Genomic DNA, 24,762 nt, shown 5'->3' with positions numbered 1-24,762 from the left:
CTTGCGTATGCTAAGCCTGCTCCTCCGCAGATGAAGAGCCAGGGACAGGGATTCAGAGGGGCTTTATTTGTAAAACCGAGCCCTGATAGTGAAAATATAGATGCCAAAAAAGGGAATTAAAATGGTCTCAGTGCAATGCAATCATTTCCAGGATAACATCAGTCTGACAAATAGATATAAAATAACTTTGCCATATTTCTTTGTGACACTAGGCAACTCACTCCCCCATGTCTCTGATTCTTCGTTTATAAAATAAAGTTCTTAGACTAGATTCATTTTAAGGTATTTTCTGGCTCTGATAGATAGCCTGTGAGTTTGTGGTTAAGTGCCGAGTAACCGCTGCAGTGGTCAGCCCTCCCACCCCCACTCACCCAACAAGGATATATTGTTGCACCCACTAGTAAGCAGTGGCCAGCCTTGACTCTTTGCCTGCCCTTAATGCACTTAATTTAATGGTGAAGTTCAGATCCAGAGACAGGGATGACCTGTCATTAACTAGTGATTAATAGGTGGTTCTGTCTTGTCCTCAAAGCCAGTGGCTCAGTGTTCATTTCTCCTTTGTCTGCCTTTGGCTAAGCTCCTGCAGATTGACTTCCTCTGGGACATCACTGCACATGGTTATGTCCACTCCAGCAAAGCTGCCCACTCTTTGGACTTTATAGCCCCTTTCTGGAAACTCAAAACACGAATTGCTTCAGCTATGGGCATGTACGCTGGGGACTGATCCAGGAGAGGGGCTGCCAGGTGCCAGAACTGCTGCATGTATTTGCTGATTCATTATCAGTGTCAGACAAACTGCTGTGTGAATGATAAATGCGTGGTGTCCTCCTGAAGGAATCAGATGTTCTAAGGTTAACCCCGTGCCAACAACCTGCTCATCCACTGCATGGAGTCCTGTCACCTCCCCTCCCTGTTTCAGTAGTCCAGAACAAACCTGGAAAGAATAAAGTGGGTTTGGTTAGGGGTAATGGGAGACCTCATGTCCGTGTGATTTAGAAAGGCAGTGGTAGGAGAGGCCAGGACAAGGTGGGTAGAGGCTGTGGAAACAGGGAGGCTTCAGAGAGAGGACCCTGATGACAGACGTGTTGGTGCCCCCCAAGAACTTTCAGACTAGTAACCTAGGTGGACTGAGATGAGTGGAAGAAGAGAGTCACCTCTGCACACTCTGCGGTTGTGTGAATGTCGTCACAGCCTAGCCCCAGCTTGTCTCCAGACTTCCCCCGCTGGGCTTTAGTTGCCCCCATTGGTCAAGTGAGTCATCCGGACTGGGTGATCTCTAAGTGCCCTCATAGGACTGCCTTTCCTAGTTCACTGGTCAGGCAGGCTCAGCCCTACAGCTTGTCCAGCCTGGGATCCCCGCTGGCTCCATGTTGTGCTGTGTGTACGTGGTCATCCTCCTTGATGTCATCCTCAGAGGTAGTTCCCCAAACAGACCCTCCTCCTCTAGCTGCCTCCCCCAGATCCCTGGGGGCGGGGTTCAGGTGGAATAAGAGCCAGGCTGGTGGGTGGTGTTCATGCTTACTTGCCTTCATTTGGAAGAGGATGGGTTACCTCATATGAGAGACCCAAATCCTCAAGGAGCTGGCAATTCATTACACACCTGAAAGAGGGGGTTCCTTCCTTGTGGCCCATGAGTCCTGGGGATTTCAGTGCCATTGCAGACCTCTGGCCCTAGAATTAAATCACATGTCTACGGCAACACTACTTTCATTCTCAATACCCTCATCTATTGGGGCAAATAATAATGATGACAGCAGCTACCATTTTTGTTGCTTCCTGTCTTCCAGGCATTATACCGAGTCCCTTATATACATCAGCTCACTTTAATCTTCATACCATCTGCTTGAAGGAGATTGTATTTCCACCCTCAAACCCATTTTACAGGTGAGGAAATTGGGATGTCAGAGTGAAATATTCTGCTGAGATCACACATTAAGTGGCAGAGCTGAGGTGTGAACTCGTGTTTCTGGCTCCAGAGGCCGGATGTTAAGCACCACGCGGGACCGCCTGAGCCAGATACTTCAAGGGCACAGTATTCGCCTGACTGGTGGGCAGTTCACAGTCACTTGTCCTCCACCAGAACTCGCCCCTCGGCCATGAGGGTCACCCCCAGTGGTTTGCTGGGAAAACAGCCTCAACTAAGAGGGAAAGGGCGGCAGTAACTGTAGGCCTTTATTTTGGTGGTTTACAATACAGGGATGGGGTTCCTTCCGTGGACATAAGCCATCCTAATAGCACCATTCATCATGATGACAAAGGTTAGGATGAGGGGACTGGAGCTGGAATGAAAGAGGAGAATTCTGATTATTTTAGCAGTTGAAAGTGACATCACCTCAGAGCCTCTATCAAATGGCAAATTGAAAGCCAGATTGAAATGGCTTTAAAACGTATCCAGAGATGGTTTTCCACAGCTGTGATGAAGTCATTCGGTTGTGTTTGGAGATGCGTTTCTGTCTCAGCTGTGTGCCCTCCCCCTCGGAGGCTGACCCGAGGAGCGTGCTGCTCTGGGACGTGGTTTAAGGCCTCGTGACCTGCCCTAGCCCTCACGGGGGCTGGGAGAGCTGGGAGAGTCCTCTCATTGTCTCTTTCATGCATTGTGAACGTCTCTTCGTGTCAGTAAGTGATGTTTTACAACATGTTTAATGGCCACTTGCCTTCCTCGGTCCATCTGGTGGGCTGAACCCAGACCTTTGGAAAAGAGTCTCCTGCCCCATCAGCAAGTCAGAACAAATGGGGGTGCTGGCCAGGTGCCTTCAGGGTGCACCTGGATGTTTGACTGGCCTTTATTTATGTGGCTCTTTTCCAGGTAACCGGGAAGAAAGACCCCTGGGACCAGAGTTTCAGTTAATTTACCCCTCTTTTTTCACCCTCAGGCAAAAGAAAGGAAACGTGGCCCACAAACACTGGGTTGGACCTTCGAATCTGGTCAAGTGCAAGCCCTGTACGGCGGCGCAGTCAGCCATGGTCTGCGGCTCCGATGGCCACACCTACACATCCAAGGTCAGTGCTCTCATCTTTTGTCATGAAAAAGTATCCTATGTCTGCTTGTTCTGGCGTCTCTGGGCCAAAACTGGGGCCTCTGAATCTCAGTGGGCTTTGAGACTTGCCTTTGAGAAGGCTGTCACATGAACAGACTCTCTGGCCTAAGAGACAAGATGAAAATGTTACCGCCTTTGTAACTGGAGTGATTGAAGGCTAAGGGTAATGGTGATTCTGAGAGTGGTGTGTGATCCTGAAGTGAATCTAGAAAGGCTTCCTGGGGGAGGTGAGCTTGTAAGCTGTTCCAAAGATGTGAGTCACTCAGCTCTGCTGACGGAGAAAGAAGATGTGAGGGAGGCCTAGGATGCCTGCTTTAGGGACAGCATGGTGAAGAAAAGGCATGTGATGTCAGCACATGTTTAAGCTGCATTTATTGTGTATCTAGAATGCATCCAGCAGGACACCAGGCCCTGGGGCTAGAGGGGCTACTGTTCCTTTCTCTGGGGCCTTCAGGGGTTTATTGTCCAACTGGGGCAGTGGCTAGTATGGTGACAGGTCATTTGAACTCAAACTGATGAAGAGAAAATTGTTTCATAGAAAAAGGGACGAGGGATAAAATGGGTCTGTGTATTCTTGTCGGAAGAACGAAGAGGGAAAGTTTTCCAGAGGAGGGGTGTGTGATCGGGGTTCTAATCAAAGGAACTATCGAATAGGCAGGGAGGCAGGGATCATCAGGGTGGACGAAGGAAAGGAGGTAATAATTTGTTCTTGGAACTCTAAACAGTTTCCTTGGGATAAGGCTACCCATTTGTGTTTTGAGCAGGTGTGGCACATTTCATTGGGATAATAAAAGAAAGAAAAACCACGGAATTGACAGGGGTTTGCTTACTTGTTCTCTTATTCCACAAACATAAACCAGCACCCCCTTAGTGCTAGGCGTGAAAAGTCCCAGATGCGTGTCCCCAGAGCTTTTGATGAGACGTGGGTCGGGGATAAGGAGTGGGGCTCTGCCCCTCCCATCTCCTCCAGCCAGAGCTGCTCCGCTCTCATCTCCGTGCTTGTTTTCTATGGAAGGTTCATTTGCAGGATGGAGTCTGGGGCTGAGATTTGAAACTGGTGAGTCCCTGGTCCCTTGTGGCCACATTGTCATGTGGTCCTCTGGCTTCGGCTTTCCTGCTGGTTGCCCCTCCCCTCCCCACTGCACCCAGCGCTGACAGCTTCTGTTCTCTGTGATCTCCTCACCAGCCTGGCTCGACCCAGGGAGACTGCGCAGGCCTGGGGGACCCTCACTGCCTGCTGTCCTCAGAAGCTCATTTGGATTATTATAAGACTGTGCCAGGCTTTCCTACTGATTCTCTGTTGTACAAGGCCTATATTTTTATTCACCAAAAGTAGAGTCTTAGATTCTCAGATTTTCACAGTTTTCTAACCAAAGGGAATATATTTAACAAAACAGGAAGCCGGAAGGTCTGTCTTGCTTGTACCCAGACCCCTGTGATCTGCTGTAGGACCTCCACATCATAATCACTGCTTGATTGTTCTTTTGTTCTTTCAACACATATTATTGGAGCCTTTCTTATGCACCAGGCTCTGTGCCAGGTGCTTGAGACACTTACAACACAATGGAAATAGAACAGTTGGCTCTTTCATGGCCAGAGTCAGTAATCCTTACCTCCGTATCTTTGGACCTGCTGTGTATTTTGCAGCTTCTCTGTCCAAGGTCCCAGCCAGGCCACCTCGGCTCAGCGTGCCCACCTTTCCCCTTCTCTGCTCTCCCTGACCCCAGTGGGACTGCAGTTGGAGATAGTTTGTGACTTCTGACACCCTGCACATGTCCGGAGTAGTGCATTCATAGTAACATTGATGAATCAGTTCTATCCTCTGCTCTACAAAGGCACATCAGGGCATTATTGTCTTTCTCCCAAAGCCCACCTTCTAGATATGTGAACAGTTGCCTGGAGTTTCTGTTAAAATGCAGGTTATGATAGAACAGTTCTGGTGTGGGACCTGACGCGTTTCCAGGTGAGGTCCATGCTGCTGGCCACGGACCACACTTTGAGTAGTGACAACTTCAGTTTTCATAGCTATCTCCTAACAGATCTCTTTACCTCCAGTATGCCTTTCCCTGGCTCCCAAAGTCCATTTCCACACGGCAGAAGGTGTGGATAATTCTGTGATAAAACTCTGTTTGAGCGTCTCCCCTACTTAAAAGGCATGGTGAGCTTTCCTCTTGCAGCTCCAAATAAGCTCAGACCCTTCACTGTCATTAGCAAAGCCCTCCAGAGTCTGTCTCCATAGTCACCTCCTTGAGACAGACCTTCATTCATTTGTCCAGCAGCTATCTCTTGGACACTTGTCATTGTTCATAGCACTGTGCAGAGTGTGTGGATGGGCAGTGAGGAACCACACTGACACAGTTCCAGATCACCAGGAGGTTACACTCTGGGAGGGGAGACAGAAATAACTAACTGACCAAACAAATATAGAGTTTCAAATTTTGCTAAGTATGACCAGGGAAATACATATGGTGCTGAGAAAGAGAGAGGGGCCTGCTTTATAGGGGATGGTGAGGAAAGGCCTTTCTGAGGGGGCCTTTAAACTGTGAGTGGGGGGTGGGGGCATAGAATGTTCTAGGTAGAGAAAATAGCATGGGCCAAGGCTCTAAGGCAGGATGATGAGTTTGAAGAACTGAGAGGATGCACCAGTGGTGGCTTTGATGTTGAGCGGAGAGGCGCAGGAGATAAGAGAGGCATGGAGGATGTGAGAATGGTCTAAGAGGAGACGTTCAGCTAAAGCTTGGCAGGTGAGCAGGTGGTCGGGCAGTGCCAGGCTCAGGGCACTGATTACTGCGAGTGCCTTCTTGCCCGCGTCTACCTTAAGAGTGTGCGATCCTAGAGGCAGAAACAATGCCCATCCACCTTCACCAGGCCAAGGGCACATAGTGGGTGCTCTGTAAGTGTCATGGATGAGAGCCCCCAAGGACGCCAGCTAGGATGGTGAGATTCCTGTCTCTGCAACTCTTCTGGAATTTGAGTGAATGGGTTGCAGAGAGCTTAGTGATGAAGAGCAATAAGCCATCCCCACTCTGGGCCAAGGTGCTTAGCTAAACCCCCAGCCTGGGGCCCTGGCAGAGAGAGGCTCCTTGCAATGATTCTGTCTTTGTGAAGATGCAGTTTGTGCTGTTCAGTTATTCCCTCCAGCTCTGGAGTGAACTGTCTGATCCTGGAGCCTGTGATTAGAGATGAGCCATAAAATGTCAGTGAGTGATCAGGGCTGTTTGGGCAAGTGGCATGTTACACATCAAACTCCAGCAACAACCTGCCTGCTTGCCTCTGTCTCTCATCTGCAGAAGGAGCTTGAAATGCCAGCTCCCTGTGACCCCTGTGCTACAAGGAACAGAGGTGACTTGTCAGACATAGCTTGAAATGCTGTCAGTTGCTCAGGGAGTGTCTCTGTCAATGCTAGCCAGCCAGGGCCCTCCTGCATTTTGGGCTGGAAAGTTGACTTTTTCTGTTAGAGAAGTTTGCCTGCTTATAGGTAGTGATAAATACCATGTTTAAGAGGCAGGATCGGCATTTGGAAGACTCCTTTGCAATGACTTCCGATTTTTCAAAAGAAATGACTTCCAGGTACTGCCGGACAGAGCCTCAGAGCCTGCCCCTTGACTTGATTCTAGGCAGTAAGGCTCACCCTCACAGTTTAGCTAGCCCTAATGTCACAGTCTCCTGGCCAGGGAAACCCAAGTAGTGCAGAAATCCAATAAATGTTTATTGCGTTCTTTCTTTATGTGCTTACTCATTGTGCTGAGTACTGGGGGGTATGACCAAAGACAAAGCCCCAGTTCTCATGGAACTTACAAGGAAGGCAGACAAATTAAAAATCATTCTCTCTCCATTAAAGTAGGTGTCCAGATAAGGGATGTTTGGGGTGCTGTAGGTCACAGAACAGGGCCGCTTCAACCAGTTAGGAGGTGTGAGTAGTCTCTTAGAGGAAGCAATGGTTCCATTGAGATCTTAAGGCTGGAAGGAGTTGCCCAGAATAAGAAGGATAGACAGCTCGTTCCATCAGAGGTAAGAGGGGCTTGAAGAGATGAAAGAAAGCATGACCTTCTTGCAGGAACCAGTGACAGTGTCACTGTGGCTGGGGCGCATGTGGATTGGGGTCTAGAAAAGGATCAGGGGCCACTTTTCCAGAGCCTTGAAGGCCACATGAGAAAGGTTGGACTTTACCTGAAGAGCACTCGGGATCTTATCAAAGGTGTGTATTTGCCTTGGCTTATGCTGACTGCAGGCTGGGAGTGGCTGAGGCAGGACGTGAGGAGGTTGTTGGTGGGAGCAAGGCCTGGAATTGTATGGCAGTTGTAGAAATGGATAGAAAACAGTCCGAAGAGGCATTCGGGAAGTCAGAGCAGGACTTGGTGACCGAATTTCAAATACAGGAAGTCATTTCAGCTTTGAGCTCAGCGGAACTACGTCTTCACCATCTAGGTCCTGTTGGGACTTGAACTTGGTCTTGCCAACAGCTTTGTGGCCTCAGCAGAAACCAGAGGGACCCTGTCGTCTGTGAATGCCTTTCCGTTCTCCGCTGTTATCTGCACAGAAAGATGAAAACTTTTGGGGTCCTGGCTGCCAACTTTTAATTTGGCCAGTAGGAGAGGGAGCATCCCTGGCTGAATCCAGCCTGTCCACCCAGGCTTCACGAGGGCAGTCGCAGCTTTTTTTCCTTCCAGAGGGGAGAGCTGTTCTGGAAACTTAGGTGCACATCTGGATGGTGCTGGCGTCCTACCAGCTGAGAAGTGAGCAGGGGTGGAGGTCTCCACTGCTCCAGGTACAGGCCCTGTTGGGTCTCTCATTACACGCCTCTTTCAACGGGACTCCCTTGACTTTGCTCCACCTGCACCCACGTGACCAGAGCTCAGCGGTCAGGGCCAGGACTGCTCATGTGCCAGGCGCAGGGCGCTCGGCCTGGCCTCCCAGGGAAGGGCTCTGGGAGTGCAGCTGGGAGCCCCGTTCACTGGCATCAGCCTGGCTGCTGGTAATGGGAAAACAAGCAGGCAATCACCCGTCTGCTCTCACCCTCCCCCCACAACATTTACTCCCTTAACTGCCGTTAAACAATTAGCAAATGGCTCATTTCTGTCTAGACACAGAAGAGAGATGCAGAGTTAAGAACACCGTGGAGGAAAATGGTTCTCCTTTGTTCTGAGCTCGCACATGTGAGGGAGGAGGAGAGAGAGCTTGCCTTACAGGGTTGGCATTTCTTTCAACATATTGTTGCTGCGGATTATGTTATTTTCAGAGTCATCTTAATAGTTTCCAACAGTTGCTACCACGTAAAGGTCATGTTTGAAGTTCTTGGCAAGTGGAGTCTCTTTTGGCCAGCATTTCCCACCAACAGGCTGTTCTGAGGGTTAGAGCCAATCCAGGGTGTGGATTTGTAAGACCTCTCGAGATAGTTTTGAGCCTGGCATGCCTTCTTGGTCTCCTTCCCCCAGACCTTGATGGCCCTGCGTCCACGACAGGCATGGGAGATTTTTATGTGTGGCTTCCTCTTGGGTTTTTGGCCCAGTTGAGGCTGGCAGTATTTTCAGGGTTATTTTTGGATGGCCCTACCTTCCTAGAACCTGCTGGGTGAGAATTGTCTTCACTGGCAAGTGGCTCATTGGTGAGGGCCTTGCTTCTGACTAGGCAGAAGATAAGATGATCGGACACTGAGAGTGGAAGGCATGTTTTTGCACATTTTGTGCATGTGAAGCTGGAGCACAGTGGCACTAGTAATGGCCCCAGGAATAGGAGGAGTGGCAGCAATTAGGCTAGACATTGGATGCTGCCATCTGGCAGCCCTGTGGAGGGACAGGAAGGAGTAAGTCTCCTGCCCCCATCCCCGCACGCTCTCAGGTGTAGAGGGGTAGAAAAGGGGCAGTCCTGTGCCCATGGACCACATAGACACCAACGGTCTGATGAGGGATTCGGGTCACAGATTTCACTATTTTGCTTTACTTTTGCTGAGGACAAGCTAACGCAAGAGGTGGCATCTAACCAACTCTAAGAAATTATGTTGTATCCATTAAACAGCTTGAGGTTTGGGGACAAATCCATGTGGCATATGCTCCAGCTTTGCCTGTTCCCCTCAGGCCTTATTCATTTTCAGTGTCCTTTCTTCAATCTGGGATAGCCAAACATCACTTGATCATAAGAAGCTAGTTTTCATAGTATGGAAACCCTCAACTATTCATTTCAAGAGAGTTCTTACCCTCGTTGGGTTATCATCCCCTTTTCTCTTCCAGAGCATTCTTTGGAAGGAACAGGTATAAATAATATTTAAAATACTTATTGTGTGTGAGTTAGGATATATGTTCTGGCTGCTAGAACAAAAATCCAAATGGAAGAGAGGCTTAAATAGGATAGTTCTACTTTTCTCTCATGCAAACATTCTAAAGGTAAGCAGCCCATATATGGGGAAGCTAAAAAATACAATAAAGTAGTGACTACAACATAGAAGAAGCAGACTCTTAGATGCAGAGAACAAACTGGTGGTTACCAGTGGGGAGGAGGGATAGGCTCCAGGATGTATTGTGCAACACGGAGAATAGAGCCAATATTTGTAATAACTGTAAATGGAAAGTAACCTTAAAAACTGTACACAAAATTTTTTTGAGAAGATCAGCAGCCCAGGGCTGATAAGCTGCCTCCGGATGGTGGACGGCCAGTGTCCTTTCCCTTCTTGTTGCTTCATCCTCAGCAGCTGAAACGGTTGAGCTTCTGCATCTGGGTCCATGATGGCTGCCACACGCCTGCCAGTAGAAGGAGGCACATTGTGGAAGTCACTGGTGTCACTTCTGCTCACATCCCAGTGGCCACAACTTAATCCCAAGGCTATGTTAAGCTGCCAAGGAGGCCAGGAAATGCGGGTTTTATTCTGGGCAGCTGTGTATCCAGCTAAAATGTGAGAGTTATATTATTAAAAGAAAGGATAGGGTGGATGTTGGAGTCACCTAGCAGACTCTACCATGGTCATATTTTAAATGCTAATGACAATCACAGCAAAACAACAGTAATTTATTATTGAGCCTATGTTAAGTACTGTGACACTGTGCTCAATGCCAGAGTATTATTTTATTTCCTCTATTATTCTGTCTAATTCTCGCAATAAAGCTATGAGTTGTAGGTAGTTAGTAGTCTCAAAGATGGGACAACTGAAGCTGTAAAGCTTTGCCCGAGGTTAACACAGTGCTTAGTAGCAGTGTAGATGTTTGAACCCTGGTCTGTCGGGTTCTTGACACACAGTCTTTACGTCTATGAGTAAAATGCTGTCTGAACAGTAGTACGAAATACGAGCTGTATCATCAGGATGCTTTTGATTTCAAGTGACAGAAACAGAACTCAACCTTAGCTTAATCAGAAGATGAAGATTTCGTGGCATACGAGGCTGGAAAGTGTGCTGGGGGGAGGCAAACCTTAGAGAAAGAAGGTGAGATTCAGTGCTGACGACCCTCTGTCTCCTTCCTTCTCATCTTTATCCGTCTCTGCTTGGCTTCATTCTGCCAGGAGGCTTTCTCCCTTTGGCAGGGAATAGGGATTTTGACAGCCCCAGATGCATTTGCTTGTAGCCTGGAAACTGCAAAGTAATTTTGCTACTGTCTGTGTTTCAATCCCAGGGAAGGATTCCAGTCGGCTGTTTCTGAATCATGTGTTCATCCCTTAATCAAATACCGTGGTCATGTGACCCTCCTTACTCCTACCCTCAGTTTGATCAAGGGTAGTATTTTTTTTTTTTCACCAGAGGAAGAGAGAGGGAAAGAATATTTAGTGGGCTGAATAAAATTTTTAAAGAAGTGTACTACATAATCACCTTTAAAATATCAAATATTGTTAAATATGTGTGTCATGAAAGGCTTCAGCTAAATAACAGTGCTCGAGCCTAGAAGGAGGTATAAAAGCACACTGTGTTTCTAGGAATGATAGACCAAAGGGACGAATAAGATGGGTCTATAGGGATATGTTAGTTACCTAGTTAAAGAGAAAGTTCATCTAAAATAAAGTTGATTTAGCACCATTTTAATTCAGATATCTTTTAAATTATTTGGCCTACTGTCGTACTACTTCTTTCTAATCATGAGGCACATCTTGTCCTCAGTTCTATTAAATAGTTCTTTCTTTTTGGAAGCTGCCAAGATAACGCAGTCTTTTTGGCTCCTGAGGATGAAGTTTCAGGCAAAATGGTTATTGTGACATTTTCAGAAAGCACAGATGTTCAGACACTGTCCATGGTGAAAAGGCACCTGCAGAATTTACAGAGTCTCCTTCCACATGCAGAGAAATGATGAAGTTACAGCAGAAGGAAGCAATTCAGCTAATTATTTTACCACTTATTTCTGTGTTCTGTATGCAAACATATGTTTAACCAAGATTTGAAGAATAGGTTTCCATTTCTTCTTCTCACATGCCCTGAGTAGAATGCCATGTCATTAGTTAGCACTATTGTTAAAAACACATTAGGAAGAATAACCTTCTTGTTGTCAGCTCTGTTGAATGCACAATTAAATGATTTGATAAAGCAATTACCTGAACATGATTATGCTCATCCTCACCGCATCAGGAGATGAAATTAAGGATTAGGAAAAATTGCAAAGCTCATGAGATCTCTGCCAACCAATCCTTTAGAAGACAGACAGGTCCCTGGCCAGAATGGATACACATAGTGCTATAAATCTAATTAAATCATTACAAACAAGTTTAATTAAGTTCAGGATCATGTTGCTTTTGTTTTTCTTTAAAAAAAGAAACAAACAAAATGGTCCTTGTTGGAACAATGCTCAAGTGAGTACAGTCAGACTTGTTTACAACATGTTGTTCCAAGAGTACATTTCACTACTAGACAGGGATGATGCTCAGAGAAGCCGATCTCATGCTCTGAGCCTTGGGCTGGAGCCTGTATGTCACATGGGGGAAGGAGGGAGTATTTGCTGGGTCAGCATTTACCATGACTCGATGTCCTCACTGCCTATTGAGGATAGGACCTTAATGATGCTCTCCTTTTTACCATAGCAGGTGGTTGGTATTTTTCCCTTTCTGAAGTAGATGAAACATTTTTGCATCTTTATCTACCATGCATGGGACAGAACTTTCTCATCGTTTGGCCAAGGATAGCCTTGCTGAGATGCTGGGTTCTGTCCAGTGAGGTTCTCAGAATAGCAGACCATCAGCAGTAGGGAAGACCCTGTGTCCCAGAGAGCAGTTTTTCCCAAGTTCTTAACCCAGAGGCACTGAGGACTACTTTGGAATGCCAGTCTCCCCAAAGGCAGGCTGTGCAGTGGCGGCCAGGCAAGAGACCAGGTGCTATGGGAACCCAGGGACCCTGACCACATTGATCAGGTGGAGCTCCTTATAAGGGTTTATTTGCTTTCCTATCTCCTAGTAGAGAGACCAAAAGATGATATGAAATATAAGCGATGGGGGGGGGGTGTACTCCCCACAAGTGGTCCTGAGCAAGATCTGCTATATCTCTCATGTCTTCTACCATTTCCTGCTGGGAGCTCTCTGGACCAGCCACCTGCCCCATGGTTATAGCACATCTCCACACGACCCAGTTCCCTGCCACCAAACAAAGCAAGATAGCGGTGGAGTAGAAAGGATGCATAAATTTTTTTGCATTTTAATACACATAACAGGTTGGGATGGAGCGAGCCTCCCTTACCCTTATCCACCTCTGCCAAAAATGGAGTAACCATATTCCTGGGGTTTCAATTTCAAGGTTCAGCTAAGCACCATCTCCTCAGTGAAGCATCTTTGAGCCCTTTGTGCAAGATGCACCATTTCTTTTCTGTGAGCTACAATAGCACATATGTATATATGTTTGCTAGAGCATGTATTGTACTGTGTTGGAATTCTCTGTAGATAAGTGTGTATATCCAGCCATATGTTGGGCTAGAGAGCCTTTAAACTCTGTGATGCAAAACTCCTAGATACAATAAATATCCTTTTAAGTAGATGATCTTGCAAGATGTGAGGGGAATCTCTGGTTGAGGGGTAGAGGGAAGAAAAGCCAGGATGGATACTGACCACTTCCCTGGGGGTCAAGGAGGTAGGAGGCAGCTGATCTAACTAACAGGTTTTGAAGTAACAGCTGCTTGCAGACTGGAGATAATGCCTTCAGTTCTTACAAGGGGAGATATTGGAGCTGAGACCCTACATGTAAATCCAAAACTTTCAGTATGTTTGCCCTGAGTTGAAGAGTGAGCTTGGTTCAAAAAAGATGATAATCTCGAGTTAAAGAATGAGCATGATTGTTTTTAAAATTTAAATATGCCTGTTAGTAAAGTAAGACAACATTTGTCCACTTAAGCCTGGGCAGAAAAGATGACCTGCCAAACTTTTAACATGAACCTGCATTTGTTCAGTTAGAGCACAGTTGGTACACAGAATATTCGGTGACCAATATAGGACACAGATATAAACCAACTGGAACCGGAACTGCTGTTAAGCTGTCCTATGGCATGCCATGTGAATGGCAACCTGAGGGTGTGGTCCCAGTTTATCCTCTTTGGGTTGTGTAGGAATCCTGAGGCTTGTAAGCTGACTTAAAGTGACCCTGGGTATGGGATCCCCAAGGGCTCCTGGAAGAAACATGTGTAAATCTTCTCTGGAAGGTGGAACCATCAACCCAGCCTTCATGGGATTCCCTCAAAACCCTGCCAAATATGGCTCATAAATCCTTAAAGCATAGAAGGAAATAAGCCACCATGAGCAAGAGGCAGCACAGGTAATAAATAGCAGAATTAGACCCCCTCTCCCCCCAAGAACTTGAGAAATGAATTTTTCAGATACAGGATGTAAAATCAGTTCAAGTGTTCAAAATGTTTAAATGTTTAAGAAAAAGGCAATTGAAAACTTAAGCGATGAATGATATACTATCAAAAATACCAGATTAATTTGAAACTTACAGAAGTGAGAAATAAAATCATTAAAGTACATTATATTTATTATATTTTTTCAAATATTTAGATTTTATTTCACAGTAAACTCAACAGCAATTAACCTTGTGTATTTAGTAGATTTTTCCAGTGTAATTTAAAACCGTATCTGAAGTCATAAAAAATAATTCTCTCCTGTTATTTTTTTACCTAATAATTTGACACTGTTATAGATTATACAGCACACAAAGTTATCATGGTATTGTTGACTGTTTTCCCTATGCTCTGTATCACATCCCTGTGACTTGTTTATTTTGTAACTGGGAATTTGTACCTCTTAATCTCCCTCATCTATTTCGTTCATCCCCCTGCCCACTTCCCTTCTGACAACCACTAGTTTGTTCTCTGTATTGGTGAGTTTGTTTCTATTTTGTTATATTTATTCCTTTGCTTTGTTTTTTAGATATTTCATGTATAAGTGAAAATAAAGTGTTTGTCTTTCTCTGTATGATTTATTTCACTAAGCATAATACCTTCCAGGTTCATTCATGATGTTGCAAATGGCAAGATTCATTTTTTAAATTGCTGAATAATATTCCTGTGTGTGTGTGTGTGTGTGTGTGTGTGTGTGTGTGTGTGAGAGTGAGAGAGAGAGAGAGAGAGACATCTTCTTTATCCATTTCATTTATCTATGACCACTTAAGTTGATTCCATAACTTGGCTATTGTAAATAATGTAAATAATGCTGCAGTGAACATTGGAGTTCATGTATCTTTTCAAATTAGTGTTTTTGTTTTCTTTAGATAAATACCAAGAAGTGGAATGGCTGGATCATGTGGTAGTTTTATTTTTAATTTTATGAGGAACCTCCATACTGTTTTCCACAGTGGCCACGCCAATTTGCATTCGCTCTAACAGTGTGTGAGGGTTCCCTTTTCTCCACATCCTCGCCGATGCTAGTTATTTGTTGTCTTTTTGATGATAGCTATTCTAACAGGCGTGAGGTGCTGTCTCATTGTGGTTTTGATTTGCATTTTCCTCATGATTACTGATGTTGATCATCTTCTCATGTGTCCATTGGCCAACTGTATGTCCTCTTCGCAAAAATGCCAATTCAGATCCATTTCCAGATGTGCAGGGGTTGAGGACTGTGTTAAAAGAGGCCACCCAGAGGCAAACAGACACATTCAGAATGTGAGGTATTGGAGGAGCCAGAAAATGGACCCAGTTTCTGCATAAAAATGTGGAGTGGGAAACCTGGCTACTAAATGTTTTGTGAGCACTGGTTGAACCCAAAGTGAAATAAGCCAAGAAAAATTTTAGAAGTAAAGGATGTTTTGGGGACCTTAAGGAAGCTTGATTATGAACTGGCAATTAGATATGTTGATAGCATTGTAGTTGAGTAAGAAAAACACACATTTTTAAGGAGACCTCCCGTGAAGAACACAGAGGATTTGCTTTGAGATAATTTAAGGTAATTTAGGTAAGATCAAGCAAATGTGGCAAAATCTTGAAAATTGTTGAACTGAAATTGTGGAAATTCATTGTATTAATTTCTCTACTTGGTCATATATTCACAGATTTTCCTAAATAAAAAAAGTATGCTCTTTGAGAAGAGAAACTGTCTCCTGCTAATCTTATTGTCTCCAGCACTGAATGCATAAAATGAATGTTAGTGGGAGAAGGGAAGCTATATTTGCAGGATGGTTTTAGGAAAAGCAAAAGTGATAAATCTGTAAAAGTGTAAAAATATACACCTCATATACTTAGGTATAAATCCTAAAACTGTGTACTTCTAGAAAAAAAGTAGAAAAATCTTTGTGACCTTGGATTAGGCAAATATTTCTTAGATAAAAAACCAAAAGCATGATACATAAAATAAAAAATTGATATTTAAAAAAAATTCTGCCTTCGAAGGGCACTGTTAAGAGAATGAAAAATGAAGCCATGGCCTAGAACAACATATTTGAAAATCATATATCTTATACAGGACTAGCATCCAGAATATATATAGAACTCTGTAAATTCAATAGTAAGTGAACACATAACCTAGTAAAAATAGGCAAAAGGTTTGAGCAGGCATTTCACCAAAGAAGATATGTGAATGGTAAATAAGCCCAATAAATGATGATCAACATTATTTGTCATTGAGGAAATGCCAGTTACAACCCCAAGGAGATTCTACTACATGAGAATACTTAAAATCAAAAAGATAGGTCATATGAAATGTTAGTAAAGATACGGAAGAACTGGAACTCTCATACACTGCTGGTGGGTATGTAAAATGATCTGACCCATCTGGAAAACAGCTTGAAAATTTCTTAAAGAAAAACTACCATATCATCCAGCCATTCTAATTCTAGGTCTTTACTCAAGAGAAATGAAAGAATATGTCCATAGGAATGCTTGTTCATAAATGCTCTTAGAGACTGTATTTGTAATAACCAAAAACTGCAAATAAGCCACATGTCCATCAGGCAAATGAATGAACAAATGTAGTCTATCCACACAGTCAAATACTTCCCAGAATAAAAAGTAATGCACTGCTAATGCGTGTAGCATCATGAGTAAATATTAAAATAATTATGCTGTGTGAAGGACAGATAATACTTGATGACACATATAAAACTTCAGAAAATTCAAGCTAATCTTTGATGAGAGAAAGCAGATCAGTGGTTTCCTATTATTTGGGGAAGGATAGGAGGGGCATGAAGAAACTTTTGGGGATGATAAGATACCTTAATTTTCTTGATAATGGTGATGGTTTCATGTGTGTGTATATTTTATTTATCACATTATACTCTGTAAATATGCATAGTTTATCATGTGTCAACTATACCTTAATACAACAGTTTAAAAAGTTTTAAAAAGATGACCAGACCTGTAGAGTATGCCTTGAGATGAGCACATTCTTCCACATACTCGCATTTGTCTCTGTGTTTCTCTTTTTTGATGCTGGTACCCTCCATTATTTAGAAAGATCCCACTCTGTAGCCTCATCTAGGATGGGCAGTGTCAGAAGATAGAGTTGACAGTTTTCAAAGACTTCTTCCAGTGAAAAATCAGAAGATGAAAAGGATACAGAACCCCATACACCCAGTCACTTTGGAGGCTTCACTCCAGGAGAATTCTCTACTGAAAGTGCGTCTGGATTTTTACATCTCTTTGGGTACAGAGCCCGGTTTTCATTTGTAAGCATTTCCCTGCTGCCCTCTCTTTGAGAAGCAGAGATCTTGGGGGACACTGAGTGGCAGCCAGAAGGGCCACCCAGGGCGTGGCTGGGATGGTGGGGGGGGGGCAGATGTGTAAATGAGGGAGATAAGAATCTGTGGTCCATGCAAGTAACAGAAGAGTGACATGTTTGACCTGGTCCCTGTTACTCATGTGAGAAAGCCATTAACCCTGTAGTGACAAGGGAACAAGGGAGATGGCACCTCTGAAGGCCACGTGGGTAGAAGGGGCCGTTTCATCTTCTGACTACAAGTGTGTAGTTCATTCACAGATTCCTATCTCAGACCTCCAAGTCTGCAGAGTTGGAAAAGGCTGCAGACTTTTCTGGTGTCTACTGTGGGACCCTCTTCCAGGGTGGCCTCTCAAGTCATCAGACTTACCCACTATGAACCAGGCCCATGCCAGCCCTTGGTCCTGTCCCCAAGCTGTCCCCTGGTTCTAGGGAAGATAGGCATGTCTACATAGATTGTTCACTAGTTGGCCAGGTGAGGCGGTGTGGTGGAGGTGTGGCTGTGTGGGAGGACAGGGGAGGGGCTAACACATCATTGTCATGGTTGAGAGTTTATCCAGTGAAGCCGGATGGCATTGGCTCAAATCCTGGTTTGGGTTTGTAGCTCTGTGGCCTTGAACAAGTCATGAAACCCCTGGTTGTCCCCATTCCCTTGTCTATGAAAGAGGATGATGCTACCTGCCTCTAAGAGTTTTTGCAGGGGTTAAATTAGTTATCACGGATTGCATTCCTAGGTCAGTCCATGGCACATAGAAAAGCAAAATCAATATCAATTGCCCCTCCCCAAAGAAGCCTAAGTGTCCTTGTCTGGAAAGCTAGTCCTCCCTGTGGTTCCAACACTTTTATATCACATTTTTCATTTTCTTCCTGAGGTCTTTTCTGCCTCTGTCTCCCACGTTGGTGGGAAGCTTCATGGTCTCGGCTGTGGAGGTGGTGGTGGGGGTGAAGGTGGAAGGCACCTTTCGTTGAGGGCTTTCTCCACAGTGGGCGCTGGCCAGCGTGAGGGAGGGTTCTGTTACTCACTTTGATGCCGTGGCAGTGCCCACCGTGGTAGGTGCTGCAGCTGTTGGTGTGAAATGGTGCTGAGGTCCATTTCCATTCGTTCTGTCCACTTGTCGTGAGTGTGAGGGCCAGCAGCTTTGGGCATGGCTGTGCTGCTGTTGGTGGACTCAGGGTGGACCTGAGTGTAAGGCCATCAGAATGGCCTTACAGAGCTGGTGAGGAGGCAGTAGGAAATGGATGAAGACTTGCACAGCTTTGCAGGTGGGAGTGTTTTTTGCACGCTCACTCCTCTCCTTATCTCGCCCCGACATCACCTCATCCTCCCTCCACTGTTCATTTAGTCATTCATTCATGACACGCTTGCTGAGGCCGTCTTGTACACTCGACATGTGTAGAGATGCTGAGGCAGGTGAACTGGCTGCACTTTCTAGAGCCAGAGGAGCTTTCCTGGTATTTCTGAGCCAGATTTAAGTAGCTCTGAGACAGGGCCCTTTTGGAGGTCTCAGTGACCAGCAGCATTTTTGCTGGCCTGATACATTTACTGGAAGGGCTGGGCAGAAATGTGACCCTGACCAAGTCTGCTGGATGGACATGGGGAGTAGATAACTGGGCTCGGGCCTGCTTCTGCCTGGAAAGCAGCCCACTTTAAGGAATTAAACAAAGGTAGCCCCACTCCTCACAAGGCCAGGGGCCAAAGTCTGCTCCAGAATCTCTCTGGGGGCCAGTGTCACGTCCCAGCCCCTCCACATGCACCGCTGACCGCACAGACACCAGTGCCCATTCCACATCGAGCATCTGCCCTGTGTTACCTGCTGTGCTATGTGAACATGATGTGATCTTGCTAAATTCTCGTGCTGATCCTACGAGATGGGCCCTAGTGTTAAACCCCTTCTTGAGATACTGAAGTAGGTCAGACGCAGCTATTAATGCTCCTGTGGTCCCCCACCAGCTAAGCGAGGCGCCAGGCTTCCCCCCAACATCACCCTGACAACTCGCCATGTCCAGACAGACACAATTCCCACACTGCTCAAGGCAGTACAACACAACTGCCCAATTCAGCCTAATCTAGGAGGGGCAGAATTCAGTCAGAACTGGCAAGGAAACTGGATTTTAATCATACCTATTTTAAAAGAATTTTTTGTCTTTAACTTTCAAGAAATACTATGGCTGCAGTGTAGAAGGTCTATTAATCTTGCCTTGGCAAACGCCTACAGATAATGGCGTGGGCTGGCTCATCAATTTCTTAGATACAGCTGTGCTGCTGTGATAATTTGTTTTCACCTGTCACAAGCCGCCCCTTTTCCTGAGTAGAGAAAATGGTCCTTTGGCAGTTGTGTCTGCATTCATTCCTGCCCTTCAGCAGACCTTTCCTTTCCCCTCCTGGTGATGGGAGGGACCCAGCATGGCATTTCCCAGAGCTCTGAACAGGTGCCTGGGTGTTAGGGGTGCAGTGGAGGGCCGGTTCTCCATGGACCACAGAACACCCCACTGACGCTGCCTCTGCGTGGTGTCATCCCAAGTGCCTCCTCGCTCAGAAGTGGTTGTCATGGGAACCTGTTTTCTTATTTGTTTGTTTTGGCTTGGATAGAAGTCATTATTTTATTACAGCCACGTGGAAAGGGTGGAGAACCCGCCCACCCGTGGAAAACAGCCCTCCCACCCACGGAAAATGAGCGGAGCATGTGACAGAGCGGTTTCAGGGGTCCCGGCAGACAGCTGGAGGCTGAGGACGGGGCGGGCCACGGGCTCCCGCAGGGAGGACCCTGTCCACACCACCCCGTTACTGTGTCAGATGCGCAGAGGGCTTCTTTCACATGCCTTGGGTGCTGACAGCACTGACAGCTCCCTGAGTCTAGTCTCCTTGGTGGCTCACCTCTCCCTCTCTCCTGCCCACCCCTCCAGATTTCTGTGTACTGTTGGGAAGTGCTCCTGCAGGGAGGGAAGGAGGGTTCCTGAGGTTACTTGGTTTTCACAGCCCACAGCTTTCCCTGATTGCATGTTTTGTAGGTCCACATTTTTATCCCTGTAGCTGTCATTTTTCTTGACCTGCTATTTCAGTCACTCAGAACAGTATTACTGTATTGCTTTGGAATTTCTCAGGCTTTTTTCCTCCATGAACTTTCTGTCAACCTAGGGAGAATCAGAGCTGATGAGAAGCGTGGAGAACCACAGCTGACCCCACCCAGCCTCTCACTGGGAGGCAGGGCCTGGCTCTCGGGATGTGCGGTCTGCCCTGACAGCCCCGGGTGAAGCAGTTCTGTCCTCAGTTTTATGGGTGAAGAAACCTACACAGTTTGGGTCTTTTGTCAGTGCCTGAAGAGTGTGAAGTACTCAGCTTTGCCGGCTAGTGGCAGTGAGTCACGGTAGCACGGTGCATTTACAGGGTGCCTTTTGAGTGGCCAGCGGGAGCTGTTCCTTGACTGACATACCACGTTCAAGGTGGCCAGAATGGCTCCTGATCCTCCTCCTCCCCCGGGCCTCCCCTCATCGGCTGGGACTCTACCCCACATCCAGGGGCTCGGGCCCCAAACTGTGGCCTAGAAAGGTGGCTGTGTTCCGAGCACCACAGGAGGGTGTCGACCTCACCTGGGCAGTCAGGGAGGGCCCCGTGAGGAGGTGTTAGCTGAGGTGTGTCAGAGAAATGGGAAGGGTGCCCGGAGGAGAAAGCAGTGTAGGCAAAAGCACGGACACGGGGGGCCAGCCCTGGTTGCTGGGCGCCACTTCACACACCTGTAGCGAGCCCCGCTCATCTTCCCGCCCTCAGCCCCTACCTCACTCCCTCAGGAGTGCCTTCCCTGATGCCCTCGGGCTGGTCAGAGCCGCTTGTTGTGGGTCTCAGCAACACTGCTGTAGCTTTTATTCTTGGCTTTCACCGCAGGTACCATCTAATTTTGTATTTGTAACATTATTTAACTAGCCTCGCTCTTCCCCAGTGAACTCTGAGCATCTGGGAGTTGGAGCCATATTTATTTTTGGCTGGGGCTCACACAGTGTCTGGCACAGAGAAATGAGTCAGTAGGCAGCTATGTATGGAAAGGCTGTGGGTGGGGACAGGGGAGAGAGGGGGCCAGGAAGGTGAGCAGGGACAGATCAGGAAGGCCTTTGTGTGGCCCTCTGTGGCACTTGGCAGGAAAATAATGGAAACGTGAGTTGATCGTGTCTATAAAGACCGATACGATTGAGCGCTTTGAGATTTCTATTTTGTCTCAGTGGATGGAGTAGCTTTGTGAGCAAATATAATAAAGAATCTCTTAGGACAGGTGAACTTCCATATGCAAAGAGCTTTCAGTCTTGGAGAAAGCGGTTTATGAACTTAGGTTCACTGTTCCTCAGGTGTGCACCACCACACCGGGCTTTGTGTCCTGGGAATGACGGACGTGAACAATTCAAGGCCCCTGCCTGCAGGCGCTGTCTGTTGGGGGCTCAGAGCAGACCCGTGATTCTTCAACAGTGAGCAAACTTGGATTGCTGAGGCGGAGGGAAGCTCAGAGAGCCTGGGAGCCAAGGAGAGCCAGCAGTTAAATTAAACCTGGCTGTGCACAGAACTGTTATTTTTATTTGGCCTTACCCAGAAACCAAACCTGAATGTAGGGGCTGCCGGCAGGCACATCTCTCGGTGGAAATGTGCACGGGGTTTTTCTGAGTACAGCCTGGGCCATTTAGCTGCCTGGAGTTGACGCTGTTTTATGAAGGGGTTGTTTCTCAGCTGCAGCCAGGGCAAGGGTTTTAGCCTTTCAGTTTAGTGTCACCCTTGGGAGTCTCTTCTGCGCCTGTCTGGACACTTTTGCTAGAGCTGTTACTTTATATCCCTGGCAACCTACTCCCTTGCCTAGCAGCTAGTGTGCTCAGCAAATGTTGGTGGAAGGAAAAGATGGAGTAGACAAGGGATAGTCCTGGGAAAGAAGGAGGAGATGACCTCCAGGAGGCCAAGTTTGAGGGCAGAGTCCCTGGACACACAAAGAAGCAGATTTGTGAGATACCTCTTTGCACTCCATATGGCCATCTTCACTCTGTGTCTCCCTTCCTGCCCCTCTGCTCCCCTGTGCCTCTTGGCCCCTGAACACAGAAGCAGGGAAAGGGAACCTGTGACCCAATTTCCATTGCTCTTGGGATGCCTTTTTCCCCTGGGCCTGGCTCAGTTCCAAGGCTGTAGAAGCTCATGAGGAGGTGGGGGAGAGGGGAGGCTGGAACCTGAAACTGAGCCAGCGAGGACCATAAGAAAGAGGAATCGCTTCATGACTACAGGTGCCTGAGTCTCAGGAGAATCACGCTGCATCTTGTCAAGGCCCCTAGCTTAGAAGCCCGGGGGAACAAAGGGATTTTTCCTTTTACAAAATCTCCCTATTCTGTTTGTGCCACGACCTTCTTCTCTCCCAGCTTGGGGACCATGGAGCATTTGAGAGGTGCTTCATGCTTTCAAGATGATCCCATGTAGCAACCGAACTGGACTGATTCTCATCTTTGACTACCTTTGGCCAGCAAAAGGGCTTGCAGAGTTCTGGTCCCCATACTTGGCATGCGTGGTGATGCATTGGACACGGTGCCTGTCCTGGAAGAGTTGGCAGTCTTAGCTGCTACTTACTTCTGCCGGCTGGGCAGCGAGCGGTACTGAACATGGAAATTCAAGTGTTCCCAGGCCCTTAATGTCTGTGTGCCAGATGCCCGCCAAGCGCAGGGGGGAACGCCTGGGTATGGCTAGAGGCAGAGCCTGGAGGTGAGATGCTCTCCTGCAGACCAGGACAGGAGAGGCACGCTGGAGAGGGTGGGGAGAACAGAGCAGGGATTCTTCTCTTTCTTTCCTTGTCTTCTGACTCCTGGAGGTGTTTGTTGGCTAATTGCTTCTCTGTGAGAAGTTTGGAAATTACACAGCAATTTTGTTCACAAAAGGATGAACTTCAAATTGCTGTTTTGCAAAAAAATTGTTTTGTTCTCGAGGCAAGCTCCACCCTTTGTCATTGAAATAGAACCTTCAAACTAGCATCCTGTCTCGCAGGAGAATTGCACGCTTTGTTAGAGAAAGTATTGCTCCCATTTCTCTTGTTCTAAATGGTGGACCATCTCCACGTTGATTCCATCATTCCATTTCTCCGTGGATTCTCATCTAAGTCAGCAAGCAAAAAATGTCTAGCATCTGGGTGTTAGATCCTATGCTTATATCCCAGCCGATTATTTGGGGAATGGAACACTCCAGCCTGCTGACGGCCTCTGTCCTATTCCTGGCTCACTTCCAGGGTGTATTTATCTTTCCTTTCTTCCTTCCATCTCCAACTGTGGAGTTTTTTTTTGTAGTTACGAAGCCCTCTAACCCAGGACTTCACAAAGCGTGTTTTGAAACTAAGGTTTTTAAAAGCCTACCCTCAATTTCTGCACTTACCTTGTTACTAAAAATTAGTGAAGGTTTGGAGGTTTTTGTCTCAGTATGAGTTGATGCATCTAATGGGTCTTGGAGGTTGAGCAGACGTCCAGGTTCAATGGAGAATGCTTCCTTTCTGAAGCTTCATCTGCTTTGTATGGCTTCCTGAAGTCAGCCCCTGATTTTCTTGGTGACTCAAGTCACAAGCAGGTCTGGCTGGGCGACGTCACTAAGAAGGCACTGAGAGACAGCAGCGCAGCCCTCCAGATCCTGGGTGTGCAGGAGCTCTTGTTGGTGTCCTCCTGCCCTCTGGTCAGTGGCATGAAGGCCCTCGGCTGTCACGTTGTGGCAGGTGTGGGAGAGAGGGGAGGGTGGTCACATCGTGGGAATTAACACGTTGGCCTCTAGGGTTAGTGCATTCAGTATGAGATATCAGCTCTCCCTTCAGTTTTGAGTCTGGAAGCCTAAAGGCATTTCTCCTTGCCTTCCCCAGCTACCCAGAGAATTAGAAGACGCTGTTGAGACAGGGTGGCTCTAAGGGTTTTTGATTTTGTGTTCTTCCAGTTTGAAGCAGAGGGAGAGTCAAAGACTCTGATGCTCTTGGGCAGGAACAGGGGAGGGATGGGAGGCCAGGGAGGGGTGGCGATGGGTTGGCTCTGTTGGGAACACACCCTCCCCTCCTCTCCCTGTGCCTGCAGGTCTGTGCTACCTCCCCGTTTCTGTCCCCTCCCCAGTTCTCCAATGCCTCCTCTTGGCCCCTGTCAGTGTCATCCTGGTCTCCCCTCCTGGCACATGAACTGGACCTCTCCTCTGCTTGAGCAAACGCAGTAGCTGCTTCTTACTCCTCACAACAAGATGAGGCTCCAATTTGAATTCTAAGCCTCCTTCCTAATCTCTTTCTTTGTTCCTGGTCTCCCACATGCCTCCTTCTTTCCACAACCTCAGAAGCTTGCACCAAGTTGCAAGGCCACCCAGAAGACTTCTCCCCACTAGGTGTTCTGTCTCTCAAACCTCACAGAGCTTAAGGTCACTTGCCATGGTCCACCATGTAATGGTGGCCAATTTGGTGTAACATGCTGGTCGTTTCATTTGTTAGTCTACTTGGAAACTCTCTGAGCGCAGGGCCATGACCCTGCCACTTCTTTGTGTATCTCTCAACACATAGTCCCCCCAAAACAAAAGTGCTTGGCCTGAAAAACTAAGGGCATCCCAAGAGATGGGGGTGGTGGTGGGTAGGAAGAGAGGTGAGAGGATTAGCACACTTTCTTCACGAGG

At 46.8% G+C, this 24,762-nt stretch overlaps 1 protein-coding gene across 2 annotated transcripts in view; it reads left to right on the top strand.

The window, feature by feature from the left end:
• The window catches only part of SPOCK1 (SPARC (osteonectin), cwcv and kazal like domains proteoglycan 1), a 470,868-nt gene that overhangs the window by 343,980 nt on the left and 102,126 nt on the right, over positions 1 to 24,762 (top strand). For both annotated transcript variants that reach the window (XM_074360727.1, XM_074360729.1), the window contains one exon: positions 2,874 to 3,000. In XM_074360727.1, the coding sequence (XP_074216828.1) occupies positions 2,874 to 3,000 (127 nt within the window). The remainder of the gene's footprint in view (positions 1 to 2,873; positions 3,001 to 24,762) is intronic.

The sequence above is a fragment of the Camelus bactrianus genome, chromosome 3 (genome assembly GCF_048773025.1).
Source record: "Camelus bactrianus isolate YW-2024 breed Bactrian camel chromosome 3, ASM4877302v1, whole genome shotgun sequence".
In the NCBI taxonomy this organism is placed as follows: Eukaryota; Metazoa; Chordata; class Mammalia; order Artiodactyla; family Camelidae; genus Camelus; species Camelus bactrianus.
The sequence above is the reverse complement of the archived record's forward strand: the minus strand, read 5'-3'. Positions and strand labels throughout refer to the sequence as shown.